The sequence below is a fragment of the Dendrobium catenatum genome, unplaced genomic scaffold (assembly GCF_001605985.2).
Source record: "Dendrobium catenatum unplaced genomic scaffold, ASM160598v2 original_scaffold_96786, whole genome shotgun sequence".
Taxonomy (NCBI): domain Eukaryota; kingdom Viridiplantae; phylum Streptophyta; class Magnoliopsida; order Asparagales; family Orchidaceae; genus Dendrobium; species Dendrobium catenatum.
In genome coordinates, this window is record NW_021415225.1 from 722,347 (window position 1) to 745,987 (window position 23,641).

General features: G+C 35.9%; 2 protein-coding genes across 2 annotated transcripts; both read right to left on the reverse strand.

Annotated features, from left to right (window-relative positions):
• Window positions 1-2,759: 2,759 nt before the first annotated feature.
• Window positions 2,760-9,759, reverse strand: LOC110108992 (glycosyl hydrolase 5 family protein). Its single transcript, XM_020839873.2, has 5 exons — window positions 9,070-9,759; window positions 6,760-7,007; window positions 5,425-5,945; window positions 3,000-3,513; window positions 2,760-2,855 (listed from the first exon to the last, which is right to left on the reverse strand). The coding sequence occupies exons 1-4, from the start codon at window positions 9,457-9,459 to the stop codon at window positions 3,023-3,025; spliced, it is 1,650 nt and encodes a 549-aa protein (XP_020695532.1). The 5' UTR covers window positions 9,460-9,759; the 3' UTR covers window positions 2,760-2,855; window positions 3,000-3,022.
• Window positions 9,760-19,423: 9,664 nt separating this feature from the next.
• LOC110109001 (aldehyde oxidase GLOX-like) lies at window positions 19,424-22,131 on the reverse strand. The gene is made up of 3 exons (XM_028691977.1): window positions 21,540-22,131; window positions 21,448-21,452; window positions 19,424-20,756 (listed from the first exon to the last, which is right to left on the reverse strand). The coding sequence occupies exons 1-3, from the start codon at window positions 22,129-22,131 to the stop codon at window positions 19,569-19,571; spliced, it is 1,785 nt and encodes a 594-aa protein (XP_028547810.1). The 3' UTR covers window positions 19,424-19,568.
• Between the last annotated feature and the right edge of the window lie 1,510 nt (window positions 22,132-23,641).

Here is a 23,641-nt window from a genome sequence, read left to right on the forward strand (position 1 = left end):
TCTTTATGAACATTAAGATGGCTCCCAATGTTCATAAAGAGCAATTAATTTCATTATGAGTGTTAGTATCTTTTACTCCATGTGGTTCATCTTTTCATTCTTACAGCATAATCAATATCCATCCACCCTAAATGAAGGAGAATTCTATTTTTCTGCACTTTATAGTTATCACCATCTAATTCAGGAATATCTCACTTAATATCAGAGATATTTATTGATTTCATGATTGCAATAAGATAGATAATATATAAATTAAAACATGATATATATATATATATATATATATATATATATATTTGTTAGTTAGGCTCGACCAAAGCTCAATTAAGATCCGAACTTAATAAGCTCATTAATAAATAAATTTAATAAGATTTTAACTTTGATATTTAAACTTAATCATATACTTTTTATAATTAAGGATGTTGTGGCTAATCCCTAATTATTCAAATTATATATAAATCACTTAGACATTAAGTTTTATGTTTAAATTCTTTAGCTTTATCATACGTAAAATTTATACATATGTAATTAAATATATTTAAGCACAAATAAATAAATTTAATTTCCTATAAAATGAATATAAATCCAAAATTAAATTATTCTAATATAAAACTTTACAAATATTTCTTTAAGTAGTTTTATCGAAAACTAATAAAATTCATATTTACAAAAAAATTAATAAATAGAATAAAAATTTTTATTCCAAATATTCTAATCATTTTAGATTTTGTAAAAGAATGCAAAATTAAATTGAAAAGCCAAATACCAAAGTAGAGGTTTTGAAAATTCTCTAATACCAAATGTTAGAAAACATTATGCCGATTCCATAAAAGTTTTTCAAGCTCAACAACATTAATCTGATTTGAGATAAATTTATAAAATATAGAATCAACCATAGAAAATGCAGAAGCTAAATTACCAAGGTAGAGGCCATTAAAATTTTTTCATGTTCTTCACTAATTTTGAATTCTTCTAAAATTTTTTCACCCAAATGATGGTGTAGGTTTATTCTTAGAACTGATTAGAGAGAAAGTCTTAGGGATCCAAAATATATAAAAATTCTGAATTGTTGATATAAGCTAATGGACTTCTACTTCTGTCAATTCTTGAGAATAATCTTCTTCAATTGTTGGACTAAGACTTGATTTTCTGAATACTTCCACTAACACATACGCCTTTGAGTTATAGATTGATGAGGAATATCAATAAATTTGACGTAGGTATTGTTGCGGTTTGAAAGATTCGTGGCGGTAGAGTGAGTAAATTTTTGTCTTAGCGATGCACGAATATCCAACACACAAACAGAAAGAGAGAAGTAGAACACCAAATCTTTTTTACGTGGAAAGCCCGAAGAGGGTTTAAAGAATTTCTAACTTGAATATGCCTCGAGATTCGTGCTTGATCAAGGCAATTTTTGTGGACGTATCAGGTATATATATGAATTTGTAGAGCTCGATGCATTTGAAGCCTGTCTCATCATAGAATCCTGTTGGGTTATTCATGCATCAAATCCAACTTTAGTGTCACTATTGATTTACAGAAGGGCAGTCTGTTTTTTATTAATTTTAGTACTCTTATTATTTTTACAACTATTATTATTATTACCACTATGCATAGTAATTAGAATTTAGGTTTCATTTGAGACAAATTTTTTATTGCTTCTTAAAGCAATTTTTTAATACAAAAAATTAATTTTTGTAGTAGAAAGCTACTTTAAAAAGTATTAAGAAAATAGTCTCAAACGAAGCCTTAATCTTTTAATATTAAAACTTTTGCTAAAGCAATTGCCAAATAAAAAGCAACCCAGCTGACACCATTGGACAACCACCTAAGACCGTCATTATATTGGGTAAAAACTCAGACACTGCCACCCAACTATGGTCCACCAACCTTCATCGCCCAACTATGATCGTCTGGTCTCTGTCGTCCAATTATGGTCCTCTGGCATCCGGCATCTAAATACAAGTTACTCTCCACCGTTGTTCGACTACGATCCTCTGACCATTATTGCTAGTCAATGGTCATTCGACCATCGTAGCCCTACCATGGTCCTCCCACATCTGTCACCTGACTATGATTCTCCAAACCACCGTTACCTGACTATTGTGATCCAACCTCCGTTATCCTTTACAATACTTTGACCATTGTTATCCAACTACTTTGACACCCACTAAGAATGTCAACGCAAGTCATCACTTATAAAATCTATGCATGTTATGAACATCAACTCTAAATCCAAATCTTAGCAATAAAATTTATCTTGAATTTCTTAGCCTTTGATTTTTTTTCTTCAGGAGTAAGTCCAATGAACAAGCAAGTGATCTCTCAAGCATAGGTGGATCCACCAAGGACTCAGGGTGGGCAAATGCCCACCCTCAAAAAAAAATTTTTAAAAAATTTAGAGGAAATTTTTGAAATATTTTGGGTTTTTGTCCCCGCCCCCCCCCCCCCCCCTTCAAAAATATTTTTTGCTCTAATTTTTATCAATACTAAGCATCTTTGCCCATCTCCCAAAAAAAAAAAAAAAATTTGTCCACCCTGAAAAAAGAAGCTGGATCCGCACCTGCTATCAAGATAACTCCAATGCCACAATGGTTTTTTTAACTTCCATCATGAAATTCATTTTGTACAACTTATTCGATAATATTGTATTAGCTCCTTTCTTAACTACAGAAAAAGGCATCTTTAATTTGTGATTGATAACAACGCTAGTGAAATTAGGCCCAAACAAGAAATTAGTAACTTCCTAATCTAATTAATGAATCATAAGTTCATAATGGCTTTATTTCTTAGTATCTTACACCTTCCCTTTCTCAAATTTACCGTTAGAGACTCTGATGAATTTATCCATTCAAATTGTTGCGTGTTAGAAAATACGCGGCGGTAGAGTTTGTAAATTCGCGTCTGAGCGTTGTACGTATTAATTTTTGAAGTTTCCAACTAGGTTTTGCCTCGAGATTCGTGCCCGATCAAGATAATTTTTGCATGACGTATCACAAATCATACATAGAAATACTTAGACTCACAAGACATTCCACCATAAATTCCTAAATAGCCATTCCATGATCGAGTTCTTACTCGCAACAGGTCTGCTGCTGTCAATTATCCTGAACCACTGGTTTTCAGGATCACAAGTTCGATCGTTGCTGAGGCACCGGCATGTGTTGGTCACTATAGTTCTTCCATCTGAGTCGACGTCCAAGCACAGACTGGCGCTGCTGTTGGCCGTCAGCTTTGTTGACAAATGCATTTTCGAATCCGATATGAGCTCCCATTGTGAAGCAGAATCGCTGCAAAAGACTCCAAACTTCACCTTCTCACCCTCACCTGCTGCTTTCAGACAAATCAATGTCCCTTGTGATACTAGACTGTGTTGTTCGGTGTAATCCAAGGCTTCTGGCTCATCGCATGACCCCAGGTGAAGCGGCTCAAGCAAAGATTTCTTCGCCACACACAGCCCAGTTGCTGGGTGGAAGAGAACTTTGTAAGGCTGTGTATCGGAAAGGCCAGGACCTGCATCAAAACAAGCTTTGAATAGCTATCAAAGAAGCACTTATGATTTTGCAGTTTCTAAGCTCACTGAATTCTGTTTTAGCATTCTCTAACTTTAAGAGGCAAATTTATGTGAAATGGCCTACCTGCATTGTGATTGTTCTTAGAGAGATTTGTATATAAATCTTTATATCTTAAACCTTTTTATCATGAAAATTTAACTAGAATTGAAATTTTGTAAACAAAAACAATAATTTACCCTATTGTATAACCAGCAATGACAACCTTAGCTTTTTTTTTTTTTTTAATGACAACCTTAGCTTACATGCTAGGGTACCTTGAAATTCTATAATACATATACTACTAATAAATCAGGCTTTCGCGACATTTTTAGGACCTAGTGCAGCGATTTAAACATCTACTAATTTATTTGCAGCGATTTAGGAACCTCTGCACCGTTGTATTTGCATTTGCTGGAAAGACTTTAACAGCGGTTTTATGAGTGCTACTGTAGAAAGACTTTAATAATGCTTTTAGCAGGTGTTAGAACCACTGTTAAAGGGTATTTAAAATTTTGGTATTACTACTTGAGCTTCTCTAAAACCGTTATATTACTATCATAGAGTAATACCAATTTCATGACAACTAAGTAGAAATATCAAAGTTCTATTACAAGCTCTAGCAGCAACATAAAGGCCTCCACATCCAGGATAATATACTGTTGTTTCGATAAATTGGCATATATATTGTATTGTTGTCATTATTAAACCCATTTATAATTATTGTTCTTCTTCACAGAATACCCACTCCTCATACACCATATCCAATATGCTTTTATCAAAACATGGATATGACAAAAAAAAAATCATTATTGCAAACAAAATTCTTAATGGGTTTAATACCAATCAAGCTCCTAAGCACCATTTTGTTTTAGATTGATTTACGAACGACATTTTACTATATGAGCAAAACTTATCATCATCTGAAAAAAAATAATTGATAGAAGTATTTGTCACAGCCCAACTTTCAACCATAATGATTTTATTTGTTTTTGACTAATAGTTTCATGGTTGTGTCCCATTGGAGTAACTTTCTAGTAGGTCACTTATCACAGGAGTGCTCTTATATGACTATGCTAAACTTGGGGGTTTCTAATAATATCCAGCCATTGCATTAAAAGGCTCATCGATGTTTTAGAGTTGAGCTTTATTTTCATAAGGGATTTCACAATCTCTCCCCCTTGCCCATTATCAACCACGAGGCAAATAAAATTTTAAAGGTAGAGTTCACATTTTACAGCTAATGTATTGTTGTGATATCATTTGTAATGACATAAACTCTCAATTACCGAGACATTGCCCACTTTAGCTTAATGGTCTCACTATTTTCTCTCATTAATTTAACTTCTCAGTAGATCACCCACGCTAAGAGTGCTCCTCGATGTTTAAGAGTTTAATTTTATATTCATAAGATATTTCAAAGTATTCATCACAAAATTTTGCAATGGACTGAGGCATATGTACTCTTTCCTTCTTTCATTAATGATGAGCTTCATTTATGGATATTTCAACTCTCATAATGGCCTACAATAAAGCTCTCCTCTATGCCCTTTCATTTTCACCTTTGTAATGATATACTCTCAGAAGTTATTGAAATAGTTATTCCAAGCTGAAATTTCAACCTATTACCTGCAACTACGTGTCCATGTATCTTCCTATTTTGGGGCTTTGTTTAACACTTTTTTTTAATCAATATACGACCTTAAATTCTAATCTTAATCATATCAATTTTTTGAATATAAACTTGACATTTTTTATCGAAATCTGAATGTCTTATGTATGCTTATAAATAAAACAATTAATATCAGTTAAATAAGATCGAAATCATAGAAAATAAACAAAAACCAAATTGCATTAAAAACCACATTTTTACCTTGAAAAGGTGATTGCAGAGTCGATATCCTTTTTAAAAAGGAAGAGTTCCTTTGCTTGCACCAATCATAAGAGAGCACGCCATAGAACTCTTCCATGCCGAGCACGCCTTGCCTGAGATAGTAACTTCCTTGCAGAGTCCAGAGAGCCCAGTCCACATCAAGCTCCGCTGCCAAGCCAAGAATGCAGCCCAAGTAGCGGTTGTCGTTGGTGTTTGTGCCTCGTTGATCTATTCCAAACTCACTTATGAACAGGGGCCAGCCCTGTTTTAATAGGAATCCTGCCTTTCTCATCACGCTTGAAGAAATGGAGCCACAGACTTGGTTGGGGCTGCCACTTGCCCAAGCATTTCCATTAGAGAAGGCATACCAATGCAGCTCAAACACAAGCTTTGCAGAAAAGCTTAGCTGAACTTGCTTATTTGAAAGGAAGCTCAGATCATTGTCAAAACTGAGGCCGGATAGTATTACGAGGACGTTTGGATTAGCTGCATGTACTGCCTCTGCACCTCTTTGCATGTATCTGGATTGGCTCAACCCTTATCAGAATGGTTAAATCAATTTAAACTCGGGCTGATCAAGAACAACTCGTTCTTAATCCGCGATACAACTTATCAGTTTTTTTTTTTTTTTTTTTGGATGTGGGGTGATTTAATGTATGAATTGAGATATTTTAAGTTATTGGAGATGAGATAAAAAAAGGCAGAGAAGAAGAGGAAACAAAAACTGTCAACATATCCTGATACAAACTGTATCAGATATCCTGACAGTTTTGGAGTTAGAGAAATTGAGGAGCTTTTAAATACTTAGTATTCTGATCACGGAGGAATTATTATGTGCGAACAGCGAATCAGAATGCACCACATCATTCGGTACATAATTTTGGTACATAGCAAAAAAAAGTTAGGTGGCACGTTCTGATTCGTCTTCAGATGACGTCTGTATCCGCACAATATAATTTCACCTGTTTATGACCACGGGTATCATGAATAATATATGTATTAAAAATACATATATTAATAATTGTAAAAATAAAATACATACAAAAATAAAATTTTTACAATACACCATAATTGTAAAAAAAAATTAAATTTATATTGCACTTGTCTTAAATAAATTTGATGTCTATAAAATCATTTATATGTCTATTGAGTGTGAAATCATTAAGTGCGGTCACCAGATTATGTCCAGAGGCGAATCAGGACGCGTCATATTACTTTTTGTTGCGTACCGGTGTTATGTACTGAGGTGACATGGTGCATCCTCATTTGCCTTTGGACTATCCAGTAACCACACGTGATAATTTGTCCTATTGAGGAAGAGTGTTGGAGACATACTTGTACCAGTCATTCACGTTCTGCTTCGGTCCTCTGAGTTCATTCCTCAGGCTCATGCCAACCACATTGGCAGTGTCGTTAAACAAGCCAGCCATTTTAGTTAGCCCGTTCACCCACAAATCAGGGTCGAAATATTTATCTCCAAAGAAGCCATTGCCGTCAGAATTGCTGCAGCACCATCCTGGCTTGCTTATGTGGTTGTCCAATATCACCATTATGTTGTTGTCACCTAAGTTCCTAACCACAGCCTGCCATTAATGATCAGGTAAGCTATCAACTCTTGAATCTGACTACAACTGTGAATTTGAATGGTTCTAGAAACAACGACATAATGGTATTTATTTTTTAAGTTTAATTATTCAATATTTTACTTACCTAAGTTTCTACCATGGCCTGCCATTGATTCGGTAAGCTATCAATGTTTGAATCTGACTAAATAATGCCATGAATAATTCTAGAAGTAACAAGTATTTGCTGAGTATTTTTTATTATATTTTGTTCAAAAATTTATTGCTTTGTGGTTGTCCAATAATACCATTAGGTTGATCACCTAACTTTGCAAGCATAGCCTGCCATTTATTAGGGTAGATTTTACTGTTTGAATATGAGTGATATTATGACGAGATTAATTCTGAAAGCAACTAAGATTTGTTGATTTTTTTATTTTATTTTATTTTACTTTATAACTAATTATTTTTTAAAATTTGAATTATAACTGCTTAAAGTGTAATCACTTATAGCGCTTTTAAATGGGGTTAAATTCTATTGCTTAAGTGATTAAAGTTTTATTTGAGACAGTTTTCTTACTATTTTCTAAAACAATTTTTTAACATAAATTTTTAAAAAATAATAATAATAAAAAATAATGATAAAAAACTATCCCAAATGAAACCTAAAATTCAAACAAAGGGCTAAAATCTTTCTTGTTGAGAATCTGGACTTATAGGGGTCCTTTTATTGCTTGAAATTAAAAAACAAGCTTTAAAATAGGAGGCAATTTATTATATCTATCATTTCATTATTATTATTATTATTATTATTATTATTATTATTATTGGATTGGGGGTATCTATCCGCTTCCATTTCAAAGAAAGCACTTGGCGGCGTAACTAATTTCTCGACGTAACCTATCCCAGGATTCGAACCTCTTATCCGGTCCCGAGATAAGGGGGTTCCCAACCGTGCTCGTCCACCAACCACCCTAAACCTCGGTGGGTATCATTTCATTATTGAATGTGATTGGAAATCTACATTTATTATAAATCTTTTCAAATATAATAATTTCATTTTCAGTACCATTATTAATATCTAAAATAAAATGTTCACCTATAAGTAGTCGACTAAGCCCCTAAATAAATGGCCTTTGAGATGCTTAGTCAAATTTGGTTGTTGATGCATGAGACTTTGTGCCCCTCTTCCACCTACTCTTATGTCATACTTTATTGAAAAATCCTGTAAATAAATCTAACCTTTCTCCCCATCTTCCTCCCTTCACACCGGCTTGGCAGCATCAAAGCCGAAACCAGGATTCTATCAAGCAAAAGATCAGAGGTTTTATTTTTTTTCCCTTATAACAATGAGAGCATTAGTGTCTTCATTGACTACCAAGAATTAGGTTTATAAATTTCACAATCAAATAATATTAAAATCTATTACGCCCTTAATTAAGTGAAGATATATAAAATTCTTTTTATCTGGATTGTTAAATTAAGGTTGTGTTTGGGTCGGCTTTCTTATTGCTTTTTAAAGCAGCTTTTAAGTATAAAAATTATTATTTTTATTTAGGAAGTTGATTTAAAAAGCAATAAGGTCATCTCCAATGGAACACAAACAATTGTTTGTCGTTCCAACCGAGCGGCAATTTTGCAGCTAATTCATCGCGGGTGAATAGTGTGACGCCAATCACATTGTTCACCCACTAAATTTTTATGTGTCAACGGGATTTGCTTGCGAAATGGAGAAAGACGGTTACGAGACGATGAAGCCCGCAAAATGGAATTCTATTGAAGCATAATTACCGCATTTTGAAGTTTTTTTTTAATGTATTTTGCAGTGAAAAATGAGATTTTCAGTTGGAGATGCCCTAAGAAAGCCGCCTCAAACGAGAAAAATTATTAGGCGTGGAGTGTGCACCGTCCGCACAAACATGGGTACCCAACAGTACCGAGTGCTGGTACCTAGCGCGGAATAAGGCTTGTGCGGACGGTTCTCTCCGTCTGCACTCCGCACTTAATAATCTCTCCTCAAACGAAACCTAAATTTCTCCCATTCCCAAAATTTGCTGCCATTAAGGAAAGACATTAAGCTCACCTTGTATGCCTGAAGGAGAGGGAGATCAACCAGAGCTGGATTTTTCAGTTGGATGGCAGCAATGGACTCATTAAGGCCAAGAGACAGGAATGACTGTCGAACTGTGAGCGTCGCCAAATTGTCGTCGGTGGCCAGGTAAAGCGGCCAGGTGAACCTGACACAATTGAACCCCATGGAAACTATGCTTTGGGAGATTGCATCCAGAGGCTGCTTGCTAAGCCCCTCAGCCAGCATGTCCTCAAGATGGGATACCCAATTCACACATGCCAGCTTCACCCGCCGCCCTGATTCATCGACAATCCAGCGGGAGTTTGTTGAAAGCGCTGCCGCTGCAGTAGGCTTCCATAGGAGCAAGAATGAGGCTGCAAGGAGGAGGAGAAGCCCTGACATTTTTCTGAGCTTCTATTAGTTGTATAGTACACTAATGGTATATATATAAGCAGTAGTTAGGTTTCTAAAAGGTTTGTGGGCTTATTTAAGATTGATGACGGGGAATTACATCAGAAGGATAGAGGTGGCAGAAGAAAGTGGAGAGGCTTGCGTATGTTGATTTATGGCTTTCTGGTGCTTTAAGTCTTGAGGAAGTAGCGGTTCAGTGCAAGTCAGGGACTGCAATAAGGCAAATTCTTTGCTTCTACTTCACATAAAATAAATTTGCTATTTCAGATAGAGTTGTTTGATTATTTATCTCTCGCGTGGCGGGGCAAATCCGCAGGGTAAGTTGAGCTAATTGATATTATCTTTTGAAAAATAATATAATAAAACACCTAGAATTATTGATTAGTTGCTTTTTTTTTAGAGATTTAGGTTAATTAAGTCATATCCACATACATCTCATACATAAAGTTTCGAACCAAGACCTCTTAGTTGACAGCCTAAGCTCTCAACCAACAAGCTAAGATGAGCTGTGTAATTAGATGCTTATATTGGAGTTCCTCGCAACACTTGTTCTTTTTTTTTTTTTTGACATTTAGGTCAATGAAGTCAGATACATATACACATCACATAACTTGAAACCTCTTGATGTGTTGCATAAGCATGAAAAGAAGAATACTTAGCTCTATTACTTTATTTATATTATCTTCACTAACTGTTAATTATGTTTTTGTCCTTTTCTTCAATTATGATTGTATGTTTTAGCCTTTTGGTTGTATTCAGCGCTTAGAGAGATGTAAGGAGGCCCTTATATAGGTGGAGTGGGAAAAGGAAAGGAATATAGAAAAAGTAATCAATTACTCGTTGTTATGTTTATTTCTATTTTCTTCTTCATGCTCTGTTCTAAAGGAAGGTAATTTGATTTCCTATAGGTTTTACACTAAGTTGGTATCGGAGCTATTCGTTCATGAACATTGAGCAATGGCTGGAAGGAACAATCAGACGGCTCGCAGTGACGACAGGAGCTTAGAAGCATTGTAAACACAGGCATCTCTAGAGCATCTACATATCAACCATGAAACAGCTAGAATACCGGCTTATATACCCCTATTCCTGTTCCGGATTCCATATGGGATAATGCCAGTATAGATTTCGTATTGGGCTTGCCTAAAACAAAGCGTGGGGTTGACTCTATCATGCTTGTGGTGGATCACTTCTTCAAGATGGCACATTTTGTAGCTTGTAAGAAACATTCGATGCAGTGAATGTAGCTCACTTGTTCTTTCATGAAATTTTTCGCTTGCATGGGATACCCTGTAGCCTCACTTTGAATCGACACGTGAAATTCATCCGTCACTTTTTGCATGAATTGTGGAAACTATTAAGAACTAAAATCAATCTAAGTTCGGTGCCCTACCATTAAGAAATGGATGGACAAACAGAAATGGTCAATCAAACTCATGGTAACATTTGTCATGCCTAGTACAAAACCATTCAAAATATGAAAATAATGGGAGGATGTCTTAGGAAAAGTAGAGTTCATATATAATTCTATGATAAACAATTCCACAGGCAGCTGCCTCTTGAACATTGTTTAGTAAAAAATTTCTAACCACCTTAACATTGTTGTTCTTCCCAAAGTGCAAAAACACTACAGCTACTTAAGTTACTGGTCGCTATAAAGGAATATTAGAAGATGTGAGGACTAAATTGATTCTATCTAATGAAAGATACCAATAAGCAGCAAATGTTCATAGAAGAAAGAAAATTTTTAAACCAGGAGAACTCGTAGTAGTTCATATTCACAAGGACATTCAAAATTAAGTCCCAAGAAGCTGAGTTCAATTCCTATTTTAAAATGCATAAATGATAATGCATATTTGTCGACCTGCCATCACATATTTATACATTTGCTGCATTTAACGTCTCTTATATATCTCCTTAGTATCCACCTTGCGAGCTTCTGGGAGAGAATGCTATTGAGGTCACAAAGCCTTTTGAAGCGGAGGCAAACTGATGCAGTGCATAAGCATGAAAGGAAGAATACTTTACTCTATAAGTTATGTTTTAGCCTTTTCTTCAATTATGATAATATGTTTTAGCCTTTTTCTTGTATTCAACGCTTAGGGAGAAGTAAGGAGGCACTTATATTGGAGGCACTAGGAAAAAATGAAGAATATAGAAAAAGTTAGCAATTACTCGTTGGAAAGTATTTGTCTTAGTATTGTATGTATATTCAGCACACAAATAGAAGATGAAAGAACACAATGATTTTTACGTGGAAAACCCTGGAAGGGAAAAAACCACGGGGTCACACAAATTTGAAAAAGTTCCACTAGTGTTTGCTTGAGATACAAGAGGCTGACTCGTCCTTAAAATTTAGGATGATCATATTACAATGAATCACTTTTGGATTGAAATCCAGTTACAACGATGGGTAGAGTTCCAGCGTCACTTTGGAGATCGAGCAGAATTTTGGCGTCACTTAAATGTCGGGCAGAATTCCGGAGTCACTTGAGCGTCGGGCAGAATACCGGCGTCACTTGGGCGTCGGGCAAAATTTCGGTGGTCAAGTGACGCCGGAATTTCGCCCAAGTGACGCCAGAATTCTGCCTGACGTTCAAGTGACGCCTGACTCCGCCCGATCTCCAAGTTCGACTCGGCCGTTGGGGGCGACGATGGCCGATTCGGCTGCCTACGCGAATCCGGGTCACATTTTTTATCCGAAAAGGCCAAACCTGACATTTTTTAGCTAGGTTTCTGATACTGTTTTTTGACGTTCTAGACTCAAATTCAAAACTTTTAAAGCCATTTGGGATTACTAAACGTGATCAAGTGACGCTTGATTCCGCCCGATCTCCAAGTTCCGCTAGGCCGTCGGGGGCGACGATGGCCGATTCGGCTGCCTACGCGAATCCGGGTCACATTTTTTATCCGAAAAGGCCAAACCTGACATTTTTTAGCTAGGTTTCTGATACTGTTTTTTGACGTTCTAGACTCAAATTCAAAACTTTTAAAGCCATTTGGGATTACTAAACGTGAGATCGAATTTCAAATCATATGGAAAATTCTCCAAAGTTTGTGATGCATATTTTCGGACTCCTACAGCTTCAACATCTGAAAATAGAGTGACAACTAATATATCATCAAAAAATTATCTTGATCGAGCACGAATCTCGAAGCAAAATCAAGCTGGAAACTTTAAAAATTAAATCTTGGATCACCTGAACTTCGATTTTAGCAAACTTATAGTCAAATTGAGTGTCTCGGAAATACGAACCCAACGACACCAAATTCAACTCAATCCGAGCCCAAATGAGTCCAAATCAAGGAAGTGTTGTTGGAAAGTTTAAACCACAATTTGAGTTACCAAACGGGTTTTGAAACATGACGTGCTTATAGTCGAATTGAGCGGCTCGACGAGACAAATTCAACGAGCCAAAGATCGCCAAATCCGACATCATTAAAACCTTCAAATGTCTGACAAACGGTACATGATCAAGGGATTCAATATTAGCCGTCCATCCAACCACTCCCCATTTAACCCTGATCTCTCACCTATTTACGAGATATGCCACTCCAGAAATTTATAAATAGATCCCTCATTTCTCTTAAAAAGGGACCCAAGCAAGAAAAAGAAGAAGAGAATGGTCAGAGGGAAGAAACTCCTCGACCACCGCAAGAATTCTGCCCAACGCCCAAGTAGAGCCGGAATTTTTTCCGACGCTCAAGTGACGCCGAAATTTTGCCCAAGTGACACCGAAGTTCTGCCTGACGTTCAAGCGAAGCCGAAATTCTGTCTGATCTCCAAGTGACGCTGGAACTCTACTCAACGTTGTAAACTGGATTTCAATCCAGAAGTAATTCATTATAATTTGATTATCCTAAATTTAAGGACGAGTCAGCATCTCCGCCCATTTCTTTTTAAATTTTTTTAATTTTTCATAAAAGATTTCCCATTTATATTTTAAAATTTTGGTTACAATCCTTATTGATGATTCACATATAAAAGATAATTTTTCAGCCTATACATGTCATTTTAATTAATTTATTTCTAGTTATTTGAAGCATATTTAGCTTCAATAATCATTTCCCAACTTATGATTCATTTAAATTTAACTTTCAAAGATGATAGCTACATAGCTCAATTTTTCAAAATGATACCTAACATAACTCATAATTAGTTCATTCAAGTTGATTTTAAACATGCTACATATTATGTCTAAAATGCTAAACTTGATATGTTAATATTAAATCTATATGATTAAACAAATATAACAGCAAAGAGAAAATAGATTCAAACACTCAAAATCTCTTAATTTAATCATTTAAATAAAATATCATAACTCAAATTTAAATTTGTAAATAACTTCGTTTATAGGGCTTATAAAAATAGCACTTATTTATAGAAATAACTAACATATATCAACTTGGAAGAAAACTATAAACATATAGAGCAAAAGTTTGGAGTTAGTGTTTAGCCAAATCAAATTGATGAAGAAGATGAAAGTACAAGAAGAGGAAAAAGACTAAGGTATTTGTGCTTCTTCGCTCGGCCTCCTCCCCATTTGCTCAATGTATAGATGACATTACCGGTTGGTAAAATTGCTGAATCGTGAAGCTTCGAGCACAATCATAGTCACTTGTCTCCCTTGCTATGCATCGCCTGCCATAGGAGGCCGACGTCGAACATCACCTCCGCAATTCCTGTTCGCCGGCTAGGTTGCAAGTCTCTCCTCTCACTTTTTCGCCGCAGCTCTCTCTTCCTCTCGTGCATATGATGCCCTAATTCTTGGTTCCAAACTTTAAAGGCATGGGGTTGCATATATGCGAGATGACCTGAACACTTTGCTTATTTCAAGTTATTACAATAATTCTTATTGTTGATTCACACAAAATAAATTTTTTTTAACCGATTGATTTGGGGTTTAAGATTCAATCTGGGTTCAATTATTTTAGTCCATTTCTAGATATTTGAAGCATATTTAAATTCTAAGCCTCTCCTATCTAACCTCTCCCTTCTAACATAAATTATGAAAGGTGTTTCCCATACTCCTTCATATTTCTAATGAATTTTAGGGTTCTTTTTACTCGTTTGGTGAGCTCTCTCTTCTATTTGTGAAAATAAATCTTGAACTATTAGAGCTTTTTTATCCTTTTTTTATTGACGTAGTAGCCGTGGAAGAAGCATAAATAAAAAGCTAAACATAGTACAAGCAGGAAACTAAGCAGGAAGCCCATGGCTATGCACTTCTTTGATAAGTTGTTGGCGGTATGAAGAATCTGGAAAAATCCATGAAAAATAGAGAATTCACCTGCATAATTTCCTTGAACGCAAGCTTGCCAGATGTGCTGGAAATCTTTGTCACTGACATATATAGCTCCTTTAAGCATTCCATACTCATGATTTCTATTTGAAGCTAAGTGAGAAGTACAAAGGTACGTTGTTATTCTTTGGTCCACTGAAAATATTTTCTTTCAAAATAAAATGTAATGGTAGCCATGATTAAATGAAGCCCTTAATGAATCCATGATAAAAATTGTCAAAATCGTGAAAACTTCTTTTTATATTTTCAAACATTCACAAATTTAAATAATGTTGAACCTTCCTAAAACTACTCTCATCGATTCATGTTTTAAATTTTGATCCAACACATTCATGAGACTTATGCCATCAAGATATATATATATGATAGTATGTACGAATCATCAATTAGCTAGAGATATTATTGGTGGAAGTCATTTTCACACCACCACCAATCACTAGGATTAATGACCCAAAAAAAGTTAGTTGGACCAGCCCGAGAACTACATCATTTGACCATATTTTGAGCATAGCAAGTTGCAATCCACATTATATATCAGTAATTACTATAAAGAATATTCCAATATGTTCTTGCTAAAGATAGAAATATTTTTCTTAAAATCTATAAGAAGCCTCAACAAAGTTCATTTGTAGTATTCTGAACTTCTAACAAATAGGATTATTTTTTAGGCCCTAAAAGATGCCTAAAGCTTATGTCAATCATTTTTATCTAATTCAGGATCTAAGCCTCTTCTTCCAAAGCCGCTAAAAAAAAAGTAAAGATTTGAGGTGGATTGACGGTAAGCTTTGTGATGGAAAAATTTTACAACAAAATTGCAGCAGATTTGTGGTGAAAATTTTCATCACAAAATTTGTGAAGGAATTGTGGTGTATTTGCAGCGAAAAATCCACACAAAATCCGTCATAAATTTGTGACAGATTTTCTGCAAGTTCGTCACAAATCCACCGTAAATCCGTCATAAATAAGTTTATTTAAACTGATATCTAGCTTATTTCTTTCATTTGCACTCGATCTTGTTTATTCCTCCGTGCCCGCGCTCGCAGTGACTAACCCCCTTCGCGAGTCCTCACTAACGTTCGCCTTTCTTCATCTCCTTTGCTGCTATTCGACTTCGCTCCTTCGATGACATCCTTCTTGTTGGATCGAGATCAGAAGCAGCAATGGGAGATCGCTCGCTATAAAGGTAACTTTCTCGCTTTCACGATCTTCTTCAGCCAAATCTCTTAATAAATTTGTCGAACTAAATGGATTACTGAATCTTGGATTTATGGAAAAAAGAGGGAAATAAAGGTTTTGTTGGTGGATCGAAAGCAACAACATGATCTCACTCCTGAAGATAACTTAACCTAATTATTTTCCAATTTCTATTAGATTACATCAAGCATCAACCTTAAGCCCGTATATTTTTTGCTTTAGCCATGGATGTTGTTACTATAGATTTGCAAGATGATGTTCCCTGGTGTATGCTTTTTGGTGACGATATTCTTATTGTTGATAAAACTAAAGAGGGAGTTGAAGGTAAACTTGAATTATGGAGGCCAACCTTAGATTCTAAAGATTTTTATTTGAGTAGATCTAAATCAAATACATGGACTCTAATTTTAGTAGCGATAGATCTAGTGGGGGGTTTGTGACTTTAAGCGATCAAGTCATTAATAAGAGTATACGTTTTAGATATCTTGGGTCTATTGCTCGAAGTGATGGAGAAATAGATGGGGACATTATTAATAAAATTCAAATTGGATGGTTGAAGTGGAGGAATGCATTGTGCTTGTTGTGTGATAGAAAAGTACCACTCAAACTTAAGGGAAAATTATGTATGATGGTGGTTAGACCTAGAATGCTTTATGGTGCAGAATGTCGTCCATTAAAAGAGAAGCATAATATTAAGTTAAGTGATGTAAAGATGAGGATGCTCAGGTGGATGAGTGACTTTACTCTTAAAGATATGATAATAAATGAGCATATACGTGAAAAGGTTGGATTAGCTTCAGTGGCATATAAGATTAGAGAGAGTCGCCTTAGATGGTTTGTACACATAAAACGGTGACCTTCCGATGACCTGGTTAGGAGAGTAGATGTATTAGATTTGCCCTATATTAAGAAAGGTAGAGGTAGACCTAAAATGACTTTGTTAGGAAATATTACAAATGACATTTCCTTATTAAATCTAAATGAGAATTTGACTCTTAATAGAACGCAATGGAGAAAAAGAATTCATGTAGCCGACCCACATAATGAGATAAAGGCATGATTTTGTTGTTGTTGATTGTTATGGTTTGATCACACATGAATGTAAGGGTTAGAAACATTGATTCATGATCTTATTTCAATTTTAAGTGACACTTAAGGATAACAATTAAGGTGTGCGTAGCTTGTTGGCCATTAAAAGATAATTATAATATTAGTTAAGTGTTGAATAGATGAGGATGCTTAGGTGGATGATTGACTTTACTCTTAAGTTAAGAAAAGTAGAGGTATATACCTAAAAAGATCATAATATTAAGTGAAGTGTTACAATGATGAGGATGAGAAAGTAGATAGATGTATGAATAAGCATCACAACTATCCATGAAAACTCTAAAAATCATCATCATTGCACATTATTTTAATTTTTTAAAAAATTGATATAAACCTTATTATTTGGTTGTATGAATTTATAGCACAAATTTGTTATGGATATTAAAAATTATAGAAGTTTGATATATAATCGATTGTTTCCTAGATGTAAGACATTAATAGATGAATTTCTAAACGAAATGAATTATTTCATTCTTGTGGCATATTAATTGCCTTCCTTCATATTAGAGGGACCGATTCGTTGTCCATATTCCAAACAAAAAAACAAAGCCTACCTCACATCAAATAAGATTACTGTTGATTTATATCGCAGAAGATTTATGCCAGAATATTGGTATTGGACTTCACATGTTGAGTACGAGCCTCGTTTTGACTCGCGGTGTGGCCAGTCTACAAATTCCAACATAATTAAGGAAGATGGAGTTAAGACGTTTGAGGATTTGGTTTATGATGCAATTGTGCCATAATTTCAACAATATACAGAAGAATCCCTGAATAAAGAGGCACAAAATTTCTATGATTTGTTGCATGTTGCGTAACAAAATTTTACATGCAACAAACATGGCAATAAGAATACTAAAGCCCAATGATCTATAGGTTGAACTTTTACATGCAACAAACATGGCAATATCAAAAAGCTTCACCATTGAAGCCTCAGCCCAACGAATAAGGAAAAATTATTATATGTGGAGTCTGTATTTTTTGAAAGTTTGTAAATATAGTATTCTTATCCACGAAAATATAAAACAAAAAATATCTTATGGTGGGAACTAACAAATTAAAAAGCCCAATAAGAATACTAAAGCAAGTAGAACACAACTCGATTCAAAAACCTTAGTAAGCAAAATCACCATATAATATTAAACAAACTGAAATTATTTTATAAGAAGAAAGAAAACCAAAACAAATTACCCTCAGAACAACCAACTAGTGGTCACCTCACATGTAACGATAAAATAGGAAAATAGAATGCTCAAGGACATACAAATCAGTTGTTCACCACAGCTACTTTGATCTAATCCAACATCTGCCACAACTCCTCAGGCAAATCCCAACAAAACTTACCAACCAACACCAATCTGATTTTTAGAAGAAGGATACAATGAGGTGGAAACTTCTGGAGAGAAGAAAGGGGTTAGAAGACTTAGAAGAAGAAACAAGAAGTGAAGAAGTAGCTCTCAAGCTAGAGAAGAAATCCTTAGATTTTACTTTGATTTTTCACTTCCAAAAACTCTTCTTAAACTATTATAAATAACCCCTATAAATAAATGCCCAAAATCCTTTTGCCTATATCATTTCTCCCTTTATGGAGAAATCTCATCTCTTGATGAGTTTGATTCAAAATTATGAAGATATGGCATTTCTGATTCCTGAATTAGCATGCCATACCTTCTTTTGATGATCTCCTTTTCTTGTTCAAATTCATATAAGAGTTGAAGCTTCTTAGAATCGTATCTCTTGACACATAATTGCAGTTGTCTTTGAATCATGATCAGATGCTCGATCTATAGAGGATTAGAAGAATATGCACGAGGAGGAACCCATTTTGTTGTTGGAAGATTGTCCTTAGGAATCCAAGGCATAGCTAGATGACTTTCTTGATTACCTTCAATTGGTTGTTTGTTTTGACTTTCCATTTAAAAAAACACACATGATAACCTAGACGCTCTGATACCAAATTGGTGGGAACTATCAAATTAAAAAGCCCAATGAGAACACTAAAGCAAGTAGAGCACAACTCGATCCAAAATCTTAGTAATCAAAATCACCATATAGCATTAAACAAAATGAAATTATTTTATACGAAGAAAGAAAACCAAAACAAACTACCCTCAAAACAACCAACTAGTGGTCACCTCACATGTAACGATAAAATAGGTAAATAGAATGCTCAAGGACATGCAAACCATTGATCCGCCACAGCTACTTTGATCCAATCCAACGACTGCCACAACTCCTCCGACAAATCCCAACAAAACTTACCAATCAACACAAATCTGATTTTTAGAAGAAGGATACAATGAGGTGAAAACTTATGGAGAGAAGAAAATGGTTAGAAGAAGAAACAAGAAGTGAAGAATTAGCTCTCAAGCTAGAGAAGAAGTCCTCAAGTTTTACTTTGATTTTTACTTTCAAAAACTCTTCTTAAACTGCTACAAACAGCCTCTATACATAAATGCCCAAAATCCTTTTGCCTACATCATCTTACCTCAAACTTCAAACTAGAAATCTCACCCACTCAGACTTACTAGGAATACCTCCGTTAACGACAGTTAACAGATAATACCCCGCCGGTGCCACCACCGGCGACGGCGGTGCCTTAACCACCGCACTCATCAACACTTCTCCCAATCTTTGTACCCCCCTACACTCCAACCTCAGCACCCTCTGATGCATCGACAGCGAGTGCGTCACAAACGGCGCCGCGCTCGCCACAAACTCCAACTCCGTCCTCCCCCTCCGTTCCATCTCAAACAAAACCACAAACTCCTCCCCATACCGTATCCCTTCCTCTCCGCCCACCACCGCAACATTCATCGGCCTCTTGTCATCAAAAAACTTCCTCATGTAATAAGGAGTGAAGGCCTCCATTCTCAGCTCCGTCTTATACGGGTATCCGGAAAAGTTGTATCTGTAGTACGGGTTGCTCCCCCCAACAAGAATCCGACCGTCAGAAAGAAGCAGAGCCGTCGAATGGTACATTCGAGGAATAATCGATGCGCGAAGAACAGAGAATCTTTTCCTAGGCTTACCGTTAGGGTGGTAGAGGTACGGTGTAAGGGCGGGATTGATCGCCTTTTGCCACCCAGCACAGCCGTGCGTGGCGCCGTTGATTATGAGAACATTCCCCGTCGGAAGAACCAACATGTCGCTCATCAGTCTCGGCCCCGGCATCTTTTCCATTATCCACTCTGGTTTCTCATCAGTTATGACCATGCGACCGCAGGAGCTGAGGGCTTGGTAGTACCTTCCCCGGAGAGCTGCACGGTATGCCCCGGCGGCTGCGCCGCCGCATATCATGACTTCAACGCGTTGGAAAAAGTTGGTGTGGTCGAGAGGGAGTAAAGCGGTTGAGCCGGTGCTGGGGTAGTTGCGGGCTCCGCTGCCGGGGAGACGAGGGAAAGTGCGGAGAACGGTGTTGTGGCGGTAGTCAAAGAGGATGGAGTCGCGATTGGCGAAGATGAAGAGATTGCCATCAGAGGAAAGGTGGATGAAGGGGTAGAGATTGTTTCCTTTGTCACGGCGTTGGCTGGTTTGGCGGAGGAAGGGAAGCTCGTATGCAGTTTCATTGGGGTGGGATTTAGGGACGAACTCGTAGGTGAAGACGTTGAGGCCGCCGAGGATGAAGACGCGGTCGGCGCCTGTTGAGAAAGGAAACGGCAGAGGGAGAGTGTAAAGAGGCAGCTAATAACATGTACAAATTAACGTATGCTACATAATATTCTTACGGAGATAAAAATAATAAAAATAAAATAAATTATTGTTTATATTGTTAGATATCAAAATAAGTAAATAAAATTAAACATTAAGCAAATAAATTAAATTTGTATTTAAATCTAATATTATAAAGAATATATATATATATAAATAACTATGAAATAAAATAAATGATATGTATGATTTTATAAAAATAAAATAATTTGAATTTTCAATTTAAATTCATAAAAATTGGGGATTTATATACATACCACTTTATTTCATGCTATTTACATATTTAATATCAAAAATATTAATATTACATGCATACCAATCAAAGAATAAATTTGAGTGCTTGGCATGAAATATTAAAGTGTATAGGATGGTATGAATGATATAAATAAATTATAAGAGTGATATATTTAATATTAAAATTGCATACGGATGATAAGCATGTAATATTAATATTTTTTGTGTTAGATATGTAAATAGTATGAAATAAGATGTTATTTATGTAAATTTTACATTAAAAATAATAATATAATTGATTGATAGTTAAATATTTATTTATAATATTTAATTTCAATTAATAATTTCTGAAAGCTGATTTTGAATTAATTTGCAGCTTAAAAATAAAAGTCTCACTCCTTGGCCAAAATAAATTTAGAAATGCATGCACCCATTCTTTTCCAAGAAATTAACTCAGTATATTTTTACGCAATATTTTCCATTAAAAAAAAAAGCCTTCAACAAAATTAGAATGATGCTAACCTCCTTCAGTCCCCCCGTCGGGAAGAATCTGGCTGGTGGAGTACCACCGGCCGTCGGCGAGGACGGCCGGAGACTCGGTCCAATCACAGCGGCCATTACCGCAAGGGCGAAAGTAACGGATCTTGCGAATGCCAGAGCCGTAGCCGCCGGTTTGTTGCAGAGTGCCGTCTCTGAGAAAGGAGCTGGAGGAGCACCACGTGTCGGTTTTTAACGTGAGGGGACGAAGACTGTTCGTTGCCACGTCGTATTCCATAGAGTGAGCCCAGCAGGACTTCACCTGAGAAGACGACTTAGCGCCGTAACCGTCGTTCTTTGGCTCTGAGGAGCCGCCGCCGTCGCCGCCTCTTCTTGAGCAGGAACTGTTTCGTTGCAGGATGTAACCTGTACGGCCGGAGCTTGTCTGATCGAAGAAGATGACGGTGTTGAGGTGGGTGAGGGCCATATGCATGGCAACTACGCCGGAGTTGTTGAGAAGTACTTCCCACGTGCTACTTAATCCATTGACACCGCTCCTATGTGCTGCCAAGGACTGCGGCCATTGCAGTATCAGCAGAAGCATCAAGGCCGCTGCAGTAGCTGGATTAGTGGTCATGTTATTCTATTTGCACTAGAGAGATGTAGAGAGGGATATAGAGAAATGGCTGCGGTAGAAGTTTATTCTACTTGAACTGGGGAGAGCGATGGCTGGGGTTATAGCAGGTTTTTAAATTTCTATGGAAGAAAAAGAGGAGAAAGGGGATGAATCATAGGGGATTGGTATTTATGGGGATTTGAAATTAAGGAGGTGCTCTTTCTATTTTTGGAGAGAAGCTGGCAGGATTAAAGGAAACGCATATAGGGTGACGCAAATTAAAGACTTTTGATCCAGAATTTAATTGAGAATTTCGGTCTTTTTTTAAGGCTTATCATGCTAACTGTCAAATAGAAATTTGAATTTAAATGTCTATAATGCTTAAAATCGAAACAAGCATGCATATTCGTTATTTTATTTTTTTGAAAAAAGATATATAAAATTTCATTTGGATTTTTTTTTTGAACATTTAGGCTAATTAGGACAAACTTGAACACATATCATATACGCAAGCTTCGAACCTAATATTATATCCCGACTCGCAGTGGCGGATCCAGCCTTTTTTTTTAGGGGGGCAAATTCAAAATATAAAAAAGTAAATACCCACGTTATGTCAATAGCTATTCTCTTTATGCTTCCAGTTCTTAAATCCCTCACCAACAAATGTGTCTCCACCGCCTTTGCTAGTATTAACTTGCTCTTGAGGCTTAAACAAGTAGCAATAAAGATAAAATATTAATTGCATCTTTTTGAATACTATACTCCATCCAATCAGGAAAGTCTTCAAACCATTTTGAATTAAATCTACGTGCAATATTCCTATCTTTGTTTGAGGGAATTGATGATTTTTTGGTTGATGTGCTCCCTTCAACAAATAAGCTCTACGAACTCTATCACGATCGTTTACATCATAACTCCAGATGGATGGTCGAAGACCAGGATCAGCAGGTAGATTGTCAATATCAATCTCGACACGTTCTTTTCGCTTCAAGAACCGTTCCATTTCTCTAAAGGCTAACAATGACTAATCCAATTTAGCTAACATTGTTATTCTAACTAAATTCACAAATGAACTATGTAAAATAAGTAAAAATGCTAATAATGCCAATAAAATGATTAAGGGATATGTCACCAGCATGTAGAAAATGACAAATAATGGCATAAAACAATCCAAACTGAAAGCTACCAACAAAAAACATTAATGGTCCTCCAATTCCTTAAGCAAACACCGTTAATGGTTCTGATAGAGATAGATGTAACTAAAAAATTTTAAAAAGGACATAGCTTTGGCTGAGAAATTCTGCAACTTTCTAAATATCGTGAGAATCTACCATGGCCTTGTGCCCACCTAATGAAAATTTGGGACAGATTTTTTCTATTCCAAAAAAAAAAAAGAAACAAAGGTCATTTGCTCCTTGTAATAGACCATTAATTGACCTAATTTACTAGTGACGGATGCATTGACATCACTATTTCCTATCCAAAAAAAAACAAAAAACAAAGGTCATTTGCTCCTTAAACCAAAAATAAA